This window comes from Vulpes lagopus, chromosome 1 (genome assembly GCF_018345385.1).
Source record: "Vulpes lagopus strain Blue_001 chromosome 1, ASM1834538v1, whole genome shotgun sequence".
Taxonomy (NCBI): domain Eukaryota; kingdom Metazoa; phylum Chordata; class Mammalia; order Carnivora; family Canidae; genus Vulpes; species Vulpes lagopus.
The window spans coordinates 121,881,448-121,895,977 of NC_054824.1; the positions used below are offsets into that span (position 1 = coordinate 121,881,448).

The 14,530-nt window shown below is 40.2% G+C and overlaps 1 protein-coding gene across 4 annotated transcripts in view; it reads right to left on the minus strand.

Moving 5' to 3' along the window:
• The window catches only part of OSBPL1A (oxysterol binding protein like 1A), a 227,395-nt gene that overhangs the window by 3,782 nt on the left and 209,083 nt on the right, over positions 1 to 14,530 (minus strand). For all 4 annotated transcript variants that reach the window (XM_041742615.1, XM_041742622.1, XM_041742628.1 and 1 more), the window contains 8 exons: positions 14,049 to 14,146; positions 12,943 to 13,125; positions 6,978 to 7,085; positions 5,825 to 5,914; positions 5,464 to 5,590; positions 2,759 to 2,875; positions 2,089 to 2,212; positions 926 to 1,016 (listed from right to left, as the gene is read on the minus strand). In XM_041742615.1, coding sequence (XP_041598549.1) covers positions 926 to 1,016; positions 2,089 to 2,212; positions 2,759 to 2,875; positions 5,464 to 5,590; positions 5,825 to 5,914; positions 6,978 to 7,085; positions 12,943 to 13,125; positions 14,049 to 14,146 — 938 coding nt within the window. The remainder of the gene's footprint in view (positions 1 to 925; positions 1,017 to 2,088; positions 2,213 to 2,758; positions 2,876 to 5,463; positions 5,591 to 5,824; positions 5,915 to 6,977; positions 7,086 to 12,942; positions 13,126 to 14,048; positions 14,147 to 14,530) is intronic.

A 14,530-nucleotide genomic window follows, 5' to 3' on the forward strand; every position in this document is an offset into this window, starting at 1 on the left:
ATTCCATGGAGTTGTAGGGAGCCAGGGTGCGTACAGGGTGGGAGAACGTGAGGCCTGGCCACAGTCCTGCCCCCTCCTCAGCCAACTACGGCAGGTCTGCCTGCAGAGTTCTGTATTTGCAGACTCTTCATGCATTCACTGGCAAAAAAGATTTTTTACACTAACCAAGTCCAAAAGCCACAGGATTAGATGAAATCTAAGGTAATTTCTAGTTCTAATCATTATCTTTTTCTAAGATGGAAAAGGGCTGCCAAATAACATCTGCTGAAATGCTTGCAAAAGTACGCCCATATCGGCTCTACAATTTATTTAATGACTTTGAATTATGGGACAAGGATTTCTATTACGTGATATAAATGCAGAAAATGTTTTTTCTATTCCTGTTAACAAGTGATTCTATTACTCAAGAAAGTCACTGTGAAACTCCTGACTCTGAAAACTTTCAAGATGTATCAATTTTATGGCCCACTTTCTATTTCTGAATGGAATTTAAGATGTTACTTTATACAAATCCCATTTCTGTTACGTGTCAAATCCGTCCTGTTTCGAAGAGTAAAGGCACTGTCCAGATATCCTAGATACATGATGCACGTATTAGCAAACGGCCCTGTGGATTTACTCACATACACTATAAGCAATGGCTCTGAACCTACTTTCGAGCCCAAATCTGTCATTTTGGATTTTACTTTCCTTCTTATGGTAAGAAAAGGACAGGACTTTGCCAGTCATGGTAGGCAGACAGTTTCCTCAAAACACTTACCTGCAGTAATGGTGTGGGAGTATTTTAACCCTAATCTCCAAACAGCCCCTTTTCCTTGGTCACACATGCAAGTCTCTCAGCTTGAATAGCTGGGGGCAACAGCTTTTCTTTCAGGCCTGGGGAAGCCTGAGCGCCCTGCCGCCCCGCCCAGCAGCACGCACGCACCTCGTCTTCCAGTCCTCCTCCGACTTGGATCTGTTTTTGCGGGCTGCTCTTTGTTTTTCCTCAAGTCGTTTTTTTTCTTCACTAGCTTGATCTAAGGTACAAAAATCGATGGAAACCAGTTATTCTACAGGGAGAGACTGCCGGGCACAGTAATGTTAGAGACGCATCATCCACATGCATCTGCATGCTCTCTCCATTTTATCAGAAGACAAACATTAAAATTTAACACATATCCAAAGTAGTAAGAGGCAGAGCTGGTGCTCCAGACCCAGTCATTTCCTTCTACAGTCTAACCCTTAACAAGCTCTGCATTTACTCAAAGGACCTGCTTATTCTTAAGGTCAAAAAAAATTATGTTAAAGAGTTTCAATGAAAAATTGAGTGGAAAAACTGAATAAATGTGAAACTTGTCTTAGTCCTTGGTGAGACCTCACAGAGCTCCTTGAGATTCATCAGAAATTCAAACATTTTTCCAAAATCCTGGTGCATGGTATCACTGATCATTCAAAGAGAGCACTAAGTGCTCAGACAGGGACTCTTGACCTTGGGGTTCCCCGTGCGTTGCACGGGTGCCCTGTGCACAGCAGGGCCTCTGGCAGCATCCTGGCCTCTGGCCACTAGAGGCCAGTAGCAGTGCTCCACGCATGACAAACGCTCCAGAAGCTGCCACATGGACCCCTGGGGGTAAAAACTGCTTCCTTTTTAAGAACCACGAAATTAGAAGAAACTTAACATCAGCTAAAAACTGTTATAACTAACCAAGGCCATGCTCTTCTTTGAGGCTCACAGAGTAGTGTTTAAGTTCTGAAACCTACACTGAAATAATTAGTATACAGTTCCTTTCTTTTTTTTTTTTTTAAGTATGCAGTTCAAGTTGATAATGATGCTATTCTTTTCTCAAATTCCTCTCTGACATTTAAGATATGCCTCTGGCCAGATGTAGTATATTAAACTGTCAGGGAGGACCACTGAAATAATGAATCGGAGCTACTTAAGTCTTACTCAGATTTCCAAATTTTAAATGAAAGCTGAAGTTAAATTGAATTTTAAATTAAAAGAATCTCTCAGACTACAAATGTTTGTACCACAAAATGCAATCACAAAGTCCCCTCCTTCCCCTGCTAAAATGACTCTCCACCGTGACACCCTCGGATGCTCGTTACCTATCTCTCCATTCTCCATGGCTCTGATGTCAGGCCGCAACCGGCAGTCTGTCTTAGGAATCACGCTCTCCATGTCCTTGTCTACTTCATTCAAAACCATGGCAAAGCTAGTAAAATTATACATCTGAAAGGCAGCAACATGTCCAAATTAACAGGTACCAAGGCATCCTGCGAACCGAAAACCCCCAAACTAAACAGCCTCCCTCTGCCTTGTGGTGACAGTGACCAGCCTTCTCAGACCACGTGTCTTATTGTTTTCATCAAAGTTTGCACCACCGATGAGTGTGTGTCTCAAAGAAATCTCAAAGGAGGCCACACAGATAAACATCGGCTATCACTGTCAACTTGACGTGGAACTACAACCAAACCAACATTCTTTTTCCTCCACTAAAATCATTACTGGCTGGATTTGGGGGGCTCAATACGGAAGTGTCTGTGTTGCCCTGTCTTCGATGAGTGCCAGTCTTCTTCCTGAGTCATTACAGAAGCTCCCAGGAGTCCCACCATAACCCATCTCCCTGGCCAGACGCCAGGAGGGAGGGAGGGACAGCGCAAACGCACTGAATCTCAGGGAGGGGCATTTTATTTTGCTGGCCCCACAGATGCTGGGGAGGAGCAGCAGGGGTGCTGACAGAAACAGGGAGGCTGCCTCCACCGGGCCCAGGCTCACCTGGGCGGAATTTGGAGGCCGTGGGGCTATTCGCCACAGAAGAACACTTCCAGGGATTACAAACACGCTTTCAGAATCTGGCATTGGCATTTCATCTGACTCCTCAGAAGTGCTCATCTAGAAGATCCAACAGATGGACAAAATTTTTTTTTTAGATTTTATTTATTTATTCATGAGAGACAGACACACACAGAGAGAGGCAGAGACACAGGCAGAGGGAGAAGCAGGCTCCCTGCAAGGAGCCCCATGTGGGACTTGACCCCAGGTCCCCAGGATCACACCCTGAGCTGTAGGCGGCACTAAACCGCTGCGCCACCAGGGCTGCCCCAAAATTAAATGTTTTAAGAATACACTTAACAAGCTGTGAAACAACCACCGCTTCCTGCACACCGCTGGAATGTGAGCTGCAGGAGGGCAGGGGCACCAGGACCTCATTTGTAGGTCCTGGCCTCTAGACAGCGTAGAGGTCCGAACCACTTGCTGATCAGGGGCTGTGTCTGGTGAGCTCTGTGAGCTGTATCTCTTGGTGCTAGCTGCATTCGAGGCAAGACAATTATCATCAGTGCTCTTTACTACAGTGTCTTCATGTTTTTAAAGCTTTTTTTTTGTTTGTTTTTGAAGACAAAAATAACTCAAGGGAATATTTACTGGAATATTATGAGAATAAGAAAAGGTTAAATTCTTGGGGCAGTTAACTAAAGTTACCAATGACACAAAAGCAGTAGGGATCCTTAAAGCAATCTATAAAAAGATTTAAAAAGCTGACAAGGAAACTCCCATTTCCTCCCTCCACCCCCCACAGGCAGAACCATGCCAGTGCTGGTCCTCCGGGTGCTGGTCCTCACAGAATAAACCTCACAGAATAAAGGGCACGGGAATATCGGGGTTCTATATGAAGATTTTAAGCCTTTGGAAGGTTAAGTAATACTCCCAACGTCACACAGTCACCAAATGTGAAACCACTGGGTGAGGTGCTTCAGTGCATATACAGTTTACAGAAGAGCAGCAGAGGTGACAACACTGATGACGATGTGCGCACAGGAAGGGGGACTCGGGCAGGGTGTGAATGAGCGAGAGTCCTCTCTCTCCAAGGGGGAAGGCCACTTGTCTGTGAAGACTGACTGGATTCACAGGACACGAGGGGCATTTTCTGAAATTCTGTGAATGTCCGTGGCCCCCACCCCAACTGTGTAAAAGCAGGGCGGATGCCACAGCGTCGGTGAGGCCATCTTTGCCAAGCGACCCCCTCCTGGTCAGAGCGGCTGCCAGGACCTTGGGTCAGGGCTCCCAGGGTCCTGGAACATTTCCCTCTCCGGTCCGCCAGTCCCGTGTCCAGGGAGGGGCAGGCAGAGCAGCACTGTGCAGAGAGGGACGCAGGGAAACAGACAGAAAGAGAAGGGCTGAAGCTGCAGCAAAGCAGCACGCCCGGTCACTTTAACAAAACTCCTTCCCTTCGCCTCAGGACCCTGGTTAACTTGGTTTACAAGAAAGTCACTCATAAATACAGCTATTTGGGTGGAAAACTCGGGCTTCTTCAATTTCACAGGCATGAGAACTGCCCAGGGGAGGTTGGAGGCCCGCTGGCTGGGCCAGGCCAGCAGACCGGCCTCCATGTCAGTCGTGCTCACAACAGGCAGACAGTGCCCCGAGCCCCTACCCACTCCTCCACTTGGTTCACATGGCAGCTACTGTTACCATCTCCGTTTTACAAATGAAGGCACCGAAGGTGCCAGACAGAAGGGGGAAACCTAAGCCTCTGCCCCACTCAGCAATGTGGGCGAAGATTCTTCCCCAGAGGCCGTGCTCCTAACCATGACGCCCGCTCCTGGACGGCAAGCAGTCCTCAAGCCTCTCCTGTCAAACAGGAGCCCTTCCTTTAGGCTCAGCAACTGCACGGAGACAGGCAGCACACTCAATACGCAGGCCTCGGCGGGCCTGCGGCCAGCAGCTGTCAGCCTCACGGGTGGGGGACGGGGGAGGCCGACGGTCTCACAAGGAAGAAAGGTTAACAAGGAATGACTGTCTCATGGTGCGGGTCTTCACTTGAGTGGTTTACACGTGAGGGGTGGGGGCAACAAAACTGTTAAGGGGGTTGCCTGGGGGGCTCAGTTGGTTAAGTGTCTGCCTCTTGGCTTCAGCTCAGGTCATGATCTCAGGGTCGTTGGGCTCCATGCTTGGTGGGGCATCTGCTCGAGGTTCTCCCTCCCTCCCTCTAAAATAAATAACTATTTAAAAAAAAAAAAACTGCTAACAGGCATGAAAACGTAGGAGAGCATTTTGGAAGAAATTTTAAACATTCAACTGATCTCAACTTCAAATGCACATAAATAGAAAGAAGAAAAAGAGCATTTGTCCAAGATGAACTCCAACTTTCCAAAGCTAGGTGACTTCAGTCAATGCCTCACACATCAATGCACAGAGCTCTGAAAGTGGTGTACCCCCATACTCCATTATGGTAACGTCAAACGGTCGCTACAAGCACAGGTTATCTGTTCATTAAAAAGAATCAAGGATGTATGTCAACTATACCTCAATTAAACAAAGATGATCCAGGGAGAATAATTACATGCATTAGCAACAAGACCCCCCCAAAAAAGGGGGGGGGGAAGGTCAAACTATGACCCAGTAACAGACCACCTCTAAAATGATCAGTACAAATTCAAGAGCCCAGTGATTCCCCCCATATCGCCTTATAGGATGTTTACCTGTTTGCTGTTTTTCTTCTCTTCAGTATTTTTCTTATCATTTTTTTTGTAAGCATCAAAAGTGGCTGGGTCAACACTATATAAACATTCAGTCCATTTCCCATAGAGGGCACAGAGCTTCTTTTTGCTGTCAAGAGAAATTGATATTCAGCCAACAATTAAACTAGTGTTTTGTTGTGACTGAATCTTATCATGAAGATGCTTATGAATCAGATTCTTTAAAGAAACAAGATACTTCCTTGTAGAAGAAAAAAAATTTCAACTCACTGAAAGGTTCCCTAAGCTATGGTAGATTTTAATACTAACATTTTATTTAGTGGAGGACACCTACACTACTCAACATTTAAAATGGAAACCTTACCTTTTATCTTGAATGTAGCCTTCGACTTTGTGTAATTCCTTACCAAAAAGGCCGCATGGCTTAAAATTCAACACACATTTGTCACCAGTCCTGTGAGGAAGGTATTAAAGCTCAGATGACCATTTACCACAGAAGCAGCAGTAGAGAGTAATGAGGTAGGTGACCTTTCCAGAGCAGCTGCTGTTTACTGATTTTCTAACATATGCCAGGCTCCATCAGAGGTTATCAATGGCTGATCCTCAATTAATACTGGACCCACCCAGGTAAGCAAGGCTCATGAAGAACGAGAGCTACTGCTAAGGAATCAATATTTGTGTCTCCCCAAATTCCTATGTTGAAGCCCTAACTGGGGGTGGAGTCCTCATGAATGAGATTACTGCCTTTCTAAGAGACAAAAGACATGAGCTCTGCATCTGCCATATGAGGATACGAGGAGACAGCCGCTGCAAACCAGGGAAAGAGCCTCCACCAGACATCAAAGCTGCCAGTGCCCCGACTCTGAACTTCTTAGCTTCCAGAACTATGAGAAATAAATTTCTACTGTTTAAGCTTCCCAGTCGGTCATGGTCTGTTAAAGCTGCCCCAGCAGAATAAGACATGTGCCTAAGGGCACAGGGTAGGATTTGAACCTAGCTCTTTTTTTTTTTTTTTTTTAAGATTTTATTTATTTATTCATGATAGAGAGAGAGAGAGAGAGGGGCAGAGACACAGGAAGAGGGAAAAGCAGGTTCCCTGTGGGGAGCCCAACGCGGGACTCGATCCCGGGACTCCAGGATCGCGCCTGGGCCAAAGGCAGGCGCTAAACCGCTGAGCCACCCAGGGATCCCCAAACCTAGCTCTTTTTAACTTCCATGTTCTTCCCACCTCACTCCCTCTGTGAATACTACAAACTAAGCACTGTAAACAAAATGAGCTGAGGATGAAGTTATAATTTCATCTGTGAAAATTCAAAGATCACCAAGTCATCCCTAATCAGAAACTTTAATGAACTCCACTCGTTAAATGGATGGGCTTCTATTTACCCAAAAATCACACTGCGGGGTTCTTAAATTATAATTAGGCTCTACGAGGGCTTTGAAAAAAAAAAAATGAAGTCCACTGGAATGGGCTGATGACAGTTGAAGGGATAGATAAGAACCCTAAAGCATCTTACTTGTGGTTTGTGATTTCCACATTGCCATACTGCTCAATCCAGAGTTTGCCCACAATGATATTATGTACACAGCAGGTAGGATTTGTCCATGTGTATGCTTCACTGTGTCTAAAAAACAAAAACAAAAAACCAACAACTCAGAAAAGTAAATGTGAAGTGTTACTTCGCTTAAAAAGTGCATTTGTCTCAAACACCATTACTCAGGATGACAATTCAGGAGGCTGGACGTAACTAACTTCTAAGACTTCAAAACCTCTATTGATGCTAATTCACAACGAAATGGCTATTGTCTGACTACTCTCGCTGTTCCTTAAAAGGATACAGAAGCCTAAGAGAAAAACCTACACTTCCACCAAATTCCAAATAAACTATGTACGTATCAGTATATAAACAGTTTTACTGTATTTTGCAGATAATGTTTTTTGTTTTTTGTTTTAAATAAATCGAAGGTCTGTGGCAACCCCGCAGCGAGCAAGTCTACTGGCACGATTTTTCCAACAGCATCTGCTCACTTCATATCTCTGTGTCACATTTTGGTAATTTTTGCAGTATATTAAAATTTTTCATTATTACTATATTTGTTATGGTGATCTGTGATCAGTGATTTGGACTCACTGAAAGCTCAGATGATGGTTAACATTTTTTAGCAGTAAGAAATTTTTAAGTTAAGGTATGCATGTTGGATTATTCTTTGACATAATGCTATTGTGCGTTTAATAGACTACAATATAGTGTACACCTAAGTTCTACATGCACTGGGAAACCAGAAAATTCATCTGACTTGCTTTAGTGCAGTATTTTTATTGCAGTAGTCTGGAAGCAAACCCACAAGATCTCCAAGGTATGCCTATACTCATCCTAAGCATTCAAACGTTTGGGAAAATATATAAAAACAAAATTAGAGGTAGAAAATAAAAATGAAGGTCTATTTAGGACTTTCCAGAAGAGTAACTTCTAGCTCACCAAAGGGAAATACTTACATATGCGAATAAGCTCCAACTTTACACATACTTTGCTTTTGAAAACATTTGTTTTACATCTTCATACATTTGTGTTTTTTAAATGTATTTTTAATTTACAAACAGCAAAATTCACTTTTGCGATTCTATGAGTTTAAAAGCATATATAGATCTTGTAACCACCACAATCAGAATGTAGAGCAATTCAATCATAGCTTCCCCCCTAAATTCACTCAAGCCCCTCCCCTTCTCCCTAAGCCCTGAATACCTAGTCCATCCCTCACCCCAAAACAATGCATCTGTTCTCTATTGCCTTTCCCAAAATGTCATATACATGAGATGATATACTATGTAGCTTTTTTACATTAGCTTCCTTTGTGTAATACATTTTAAATTCCATGTTTTAATAAATTGTTCTTTATTTCTGAGTATTATTCCACTTTAGGGATATACCAGAGTTTAACCATTCACTTATGGGAAGATTTTGGGTTGCTTTCAGTTATGGGTAATTATTTGTATTTAAAAATTTTTAATTCCAGTGTAGTTACCATCATTCAACAATTGCATATATTACTCAGTGCTCATCAAGATAATGATGAGTCCCAACACCTATTTCTTCCATCCCTCCACCTACCTTCCCCCACCCTTGGTAACCATCTGTTTGTTCTCAATAGTTAAGAGTCTTTTTGGTTTGTCTTTTTTTTTTTCCTTTTGTTCATTTGTTTCTTATGATTTCATTCATGTGGAATTTATGGTATTTGCCTTATTTCACTTAGCATCATGCTCTCTAGCTCCATCCATATTGCTGCAAATGGCAAGATTTCATTTTTTTGTGGCTGAGTAATATTCCAATGTATATGTAGAGCCACCTCCTCTTTATCCATTCATCTAACTGATGGACATGGGCTACTTCCATAATTTGGCTGTAAAACATGCTGCAATAAACATAAAGGTGCATGTATCTTTCTGAATTAGTGTTTTTGTATTCTTTGGGTAAATACCCAGTAGTGTGATTACTGGATCATACAGTTCTATTTTTAATTTTTTTTTTTAGGAAACTCCAGCTTTTGGTGATTATTAATACTATCACTATATACATCCGTGGGCAAGATTTTGTGACAACCTAAATTTTCATTCCTCTAGATCAATACCTAGGAGGAGACTGCTGAACCTGTAGTTAACTATGTAAGAAACTGCCATACTGCTCTCCAGAGTGACTCTACAATTTTACATTCCCACCAGCAAATAGTTCTAGTTAGGTTGCATCCTAGTCAGCAGTTGGCATTATTATCAATTTTAAAAATTATTTTGATTTTAGCCATTCTAAATAGATGCGCAGTGGTATCTCATTTTGATTATAATTTTGCATTTCTCTAATGACTAATGCTATTGAGATCTTCTCATGTGTTTGCCATCCCTATATGTCTTTTGGTGAAGTATCTGTGTCCTTCGCCCAATTTCTTATTGAGTTGCTCTGTTTTCTTACTGCTAAATTCTGAGAATTCTTTATATATTCTGGATACAAGTTCTTTGTTGGATATGTAATTTGCAAGTAATATTTACGCATCTAGAACTTCTCTCTTCATTCTCTGGAGAGTGTCTTTCACATAGCAAAAGTTTTTCATGTTGATAAAATCTATCAATTTTGTCTTTTCTGGATTGTGCTTTGGTATGTACCTGTAAGATGCCACTGCCTAATCCAAAGCCAGAAAGATTTTGTTTTCTTCCAAAAGCTTTACACATTATAAATTTGATTTTAGCCTATGATCTATTTTGAGTTCATTTTATATATGATGTGAGACAAACTGAAGTTTGTTTTTTAAATATGTGTGTCCAATTGTTCCCCTAACATCTGTAGGAAGGATTATCCTTCACTGAACTGTGTTGCACCTGTGTCAAAAATCAACCGACCACACTTCTTTGGGTCAATATCTGGACTCTTTCGTCTGTTCCAATGATGTATATGTCTGTCCTTTTGTCATCATCACACTTTCTTGGTCTCTTGATTTTTAGAGTTAAGTCCTAAAATTGAGAAGTGAGAGTCCATCAATTCTGTTCTTCCTTTTCAAAAGTTCTGACTGTTTTATTTCATTTGCCTTTCCATATAAGTTTTAGAATCAACTTCTCTATATTAAAAATCATCCTCAGACTTTTTATTTGAATAGTCTTAATATAGACTGCTTTAGATCAATTAGAGGAGAGCTGACATCTTAACTATATTAAAGCTTCCAAATATATTGAAACACAGTATGTCTTCCATTACTCAATTGTTATTTCCATCAGTATTGTATAGTGTTCAGCAAACAGTCCTATACATACTTTATCATCTTCATTCTGCTGAGCCTATCTCATTATTTTTGTTACTGTATATTTCAGTATTAAAATTTCCACAAATACTTTTTTTTTTTTTGCTAGAATGTCTTTCTATTCATTTTAAGAGTGTTCATCTTTATCTCATGGAGCATAGTTATAAAAGCTGCTTTAAAGTCTTTGATACAAATTTCAGTATCTCCCCACAACCAATTAAAGGGTCCTTTACTCTTCAGACTCCTCAGATAGTTGCTTTATGTCTTCTGGCCAGTTGTAATCCATAGGAAAGACATACTAGAGGGTGCTCACTCCATTTTAACTAGAATAGAAACCACCTTTGGATTTAAATCTGTGTTTTTTTTCTTTTAAAAAATTAATTCAATTTACTTAAATGAAAAACAAAGAGTGTTCACTCATTTCTTCTATCTTCTCCCTCCTACTTCTGGTAACCACCATTTTGCTTTCTGTATCTATGAGCTTGCCTTTTTACTTTTTACTTATTTACTTACTTATTTCCACATATAAGAGAACTCATATGGTCTTTCTCTGACTTATTTCACTTAGCATAACGCTCTAAAGTATAGCCATGTTGTGGCAGATGGCAAGATATCACTTGTTTTTATGGCTGAATAATATTCCATTATATATATATATATCACCTTTTTTTTTTAAAGATTTTTTATTTATTCATGAGAGAGAGAGAGAGAGAGAGAGAGAGAGAGGGAGAGAGAAAGAAGCAGAGACACAGGCAGAGGGAGAAGCTGGCTCCATGTAGGAAGCCTGATGGGGGACTCGATCCCAGGTCTCCAGGATCACGCCCTGGGCTGAAGGCGGCGCTAAACCGCTGAGCCACCCAGGTGCCCCTATATCACCTTTTCTTTATGCATCCATGGATGGATACTTAGGCTGAGGCTGTTTCTATATACTGGCTGTTGCAAATAATGCTTCAATGAACATGGGCGGCGGGCGGTATATATGTCTACTCAAGTTAGTGTTTTCATTTCCTTTGGGTAAATATCCAGAAGTGGAACTGTTGGACAGTGTGGTAGTTCTATTTTTAATTCCTTGAGGAACCTCATACACTGTTTTCCATAGTGGCTGCACCAGTTTCCATACCCGCCAAAAGGGACACAAGGATTCCCTTTTCTTCTTCGTATTTCTAGTCATTTTGACATTCTGATAGGTGTTTGGGGGATATCTCATTGTGGTTTTGATTTGCATATCCCTGAGGATTAGTAAAGCTAAGCATTTTTTCATGTACCTGTTGGCCAATTGTAGGCCTTCTTTGGAAAAATGTTTATTCAGATCCTCTGCCCAATTTTTAAATTGGACTGTTTGCTTTTTTTGCCTTTGAGTTGTAGGAGTTCTGTCTATTTTGGATGTTAGCCCCCTTATCCAATAGATGATTTGCAAAAATTTTCTCCCATTTTGTAGGTGGCTTTTTCATTTTGTTGATGGTTTCCTTTGCTGTGCAGAAGCTTTTTTGGTTTGATGTAGTCCCACATTTTTTCTTTTCCTTTTTCCATGCTCTTTTGCTTTTTCTTTTGGTGTGAGATTTAAAAATAATGAGATGATGAGGTCACATAATGTCAAGATTATGTGACCTCATCATCTAGGTTTTCTTCTGGGTACTTTCTAGTTCTATATTCAAATCTTTAATCCATTTGGAATTAACTTGTTAATGGTGCAAGACAGTGGTCCAGTTTCATTCTTTGCATGCAGCTGCCCAGTTTTCCCAACACCATTTATTGAATAAACTGGCCTTTCCATCTTTTTCATAAATTGGCCATATATGCATGGGCTTATTTTTGGGCTCTCTGTTATGCTCCATTAATTTTATGTGTCCATTTTTGTACCAATACTATATTGTTTTAATTACCATAGCTTTGTAATATAGTTTAAAATTGAGAAGTGTGATCCCACCAGCTTTGTTCTTTTTTAAGACTGCTTTGGCTTTTCAGTATCTTTTGTGGTTCCATAAAAATTTTTAAATTGTTATGTTTCTGTGAAAAATGTCATTGTAATTTAGATAGGAATTACACTGAAACTGTAGACTGCTTTGGTAAGTATGGATATACTAACAGTATTAACTCATAATCCATGAGCATGGAATTAAGAAAACAATTCTATTTTTAACTGGAAATAATTAAAAGAATAAAATATCTAGGAAAAAATTTAACCATGGAAGTGAAAGACCTGTACACTGAAAACAAGACGTTAATGAAAGAAATTGAAGATGACATAAATGCATGGAAAGATATTCTATGCTAATATTTTGTATTGCAAAATAACTTCCAAATTTACCTAATGTTTAAAATGCACCATACAATTACTATTTCAGTATTTCTCAAAGTGAATTCATTTTGGAAGATATTAAAGAAAATATCACCATGATGTATAGAAAGCGTTTCTTAAGAACTATGTGGAATAACTGACTCCATTCTATCTTAAAATAGATCCAGACACCATAGTCAAACATCAAGTTAAATTTTTTGTACATACCTAAATTGATAAACAGTTATCAACTGGCTACTGCAGTGCTTCTCAATTCTTTTACAGAAAGGTAGATAATTTACACTGTATAAAAGCTGTTTCTTTTTCTCCAGCTTTTGAACAATGCTGTTAGGTCTGTGTACAAGTATACATATTTATGAGTAGGCATACATGAAAAGTTTAATGGCTTGATTTCAACTCACTCAAGGAGCTCCAAAGTGATGGTTCCTTTGGGTTCTGCTTCCACACTCTTGCCCCAGAACTTTAGTTTGGGGTAGATTGAGCCATGAAAGATGAAATCGTTGTTTAATCCTTCAGCATGAAATGCACTTATGGGCGGGTGATGGCTGACCTGCTCGGAGATGAGTCTGAAACCAAGGTCATCTCTTTAAAAAAACAAAAGGGGGGTGGGGGTGAGGGAATTATAATTAACTCCTACCATGCAATATGTACATTATTGTCATTTCAGTCAAAAGGCAATGTTAAAATATTAAGAAACAGGTACTAGCTACTTGAACATAACAGGCACATGAATTTGGGCAATCTGCATGAACTGACAATATTAGCCATGTAAATTTAAAACTTATTTCCTTGATACACAGAGGAATCTAATGTGTCCCTGTCCTTTCAAACATCTAGAATACAAATGATATCAAGACTTGTGGAGAGATAAAGAGGTAGATTCAGAAAAATTAAAGTGACATGGATTCTCTGTGTGTAAAGCAGCAGGCTACAGTGGGTACAGAGAATTAGATTTGTAGATGTATTTATCACCTTTAATGCCAACAGTATAAATCCGTGGTAACATATATTATGTGGGTATTAAAACAACTCCAATCATATCTTATGATCTACAGAAGGAGAAAAGAATAACTAATCCACATGATCAGAAATATTGAAATCTTTTTTTAAAAATTTTTATTTATTTATGATAGTCACACACACAGAGAGAGAGAGGCAGAGACATAGGCAGAGGGAGAAGCAGGCTCCATGCACCGGGAGCCCGACGTGGGATTCGATCCCGGGTCTCCAGGATCGCGCCCTGGGCCAAAGGCAGGCGCTAAACCGCTGCGCCACCCAGGGATCCCAGAAATATTGAAATCTTTATAATTATTTTTTATACTGGTGCATTTTGTGTATGTTTCCACATTTTTGACAGTCTTTAAAATAGAACAAACACCTAAACTGTTAACTTGCTCCAGTAATGCAAAATGTTGGTAATGTTCAAAAAAAGTATGTATCTTTCCTCTTCATCTGAAAAGCTATACAAATCACGCAAAACCCATCTCAAAAAGTGAAAGATCTTTACCGAACTAATTCATAGGTCTCCCCCAGGAGCGGGTTGAAAGGCTTTCCAGTGCGTTCCCACTGAGAAGCAACAGCAGACACAGCGAATGCAGCTACACACTGTGGAACACAGCATCAGAAGTTAAAAATAGCCTAGCGTGTTCCCCATTCTTTTAGGAACTGAAATTTTGCTGAAGACAGTAATTTTCAAAATTATTTTGAGGAGTTTAATTACTTTGGGTTTTTAATACAGCTCTAGCAACTTAATATGCCAGTGTGGGTATTCAAAATGAAAATTATGGAGTCTCCTGCTAAAGTCATTCTGAGCCATATAGTTTTTTATAACACCCTCAGGATACTACAAATTCTCTCAAGAACTTTAAAAAAAACTCTCAAACCCCAAATTACTTTTAATATTCTTAAAATTTCTAAAAAGTACAACACTTTTAGGATAGGGAAAAATAAATAAAACTGAACAAACTGATATCAAGTCCCATGAGGTTG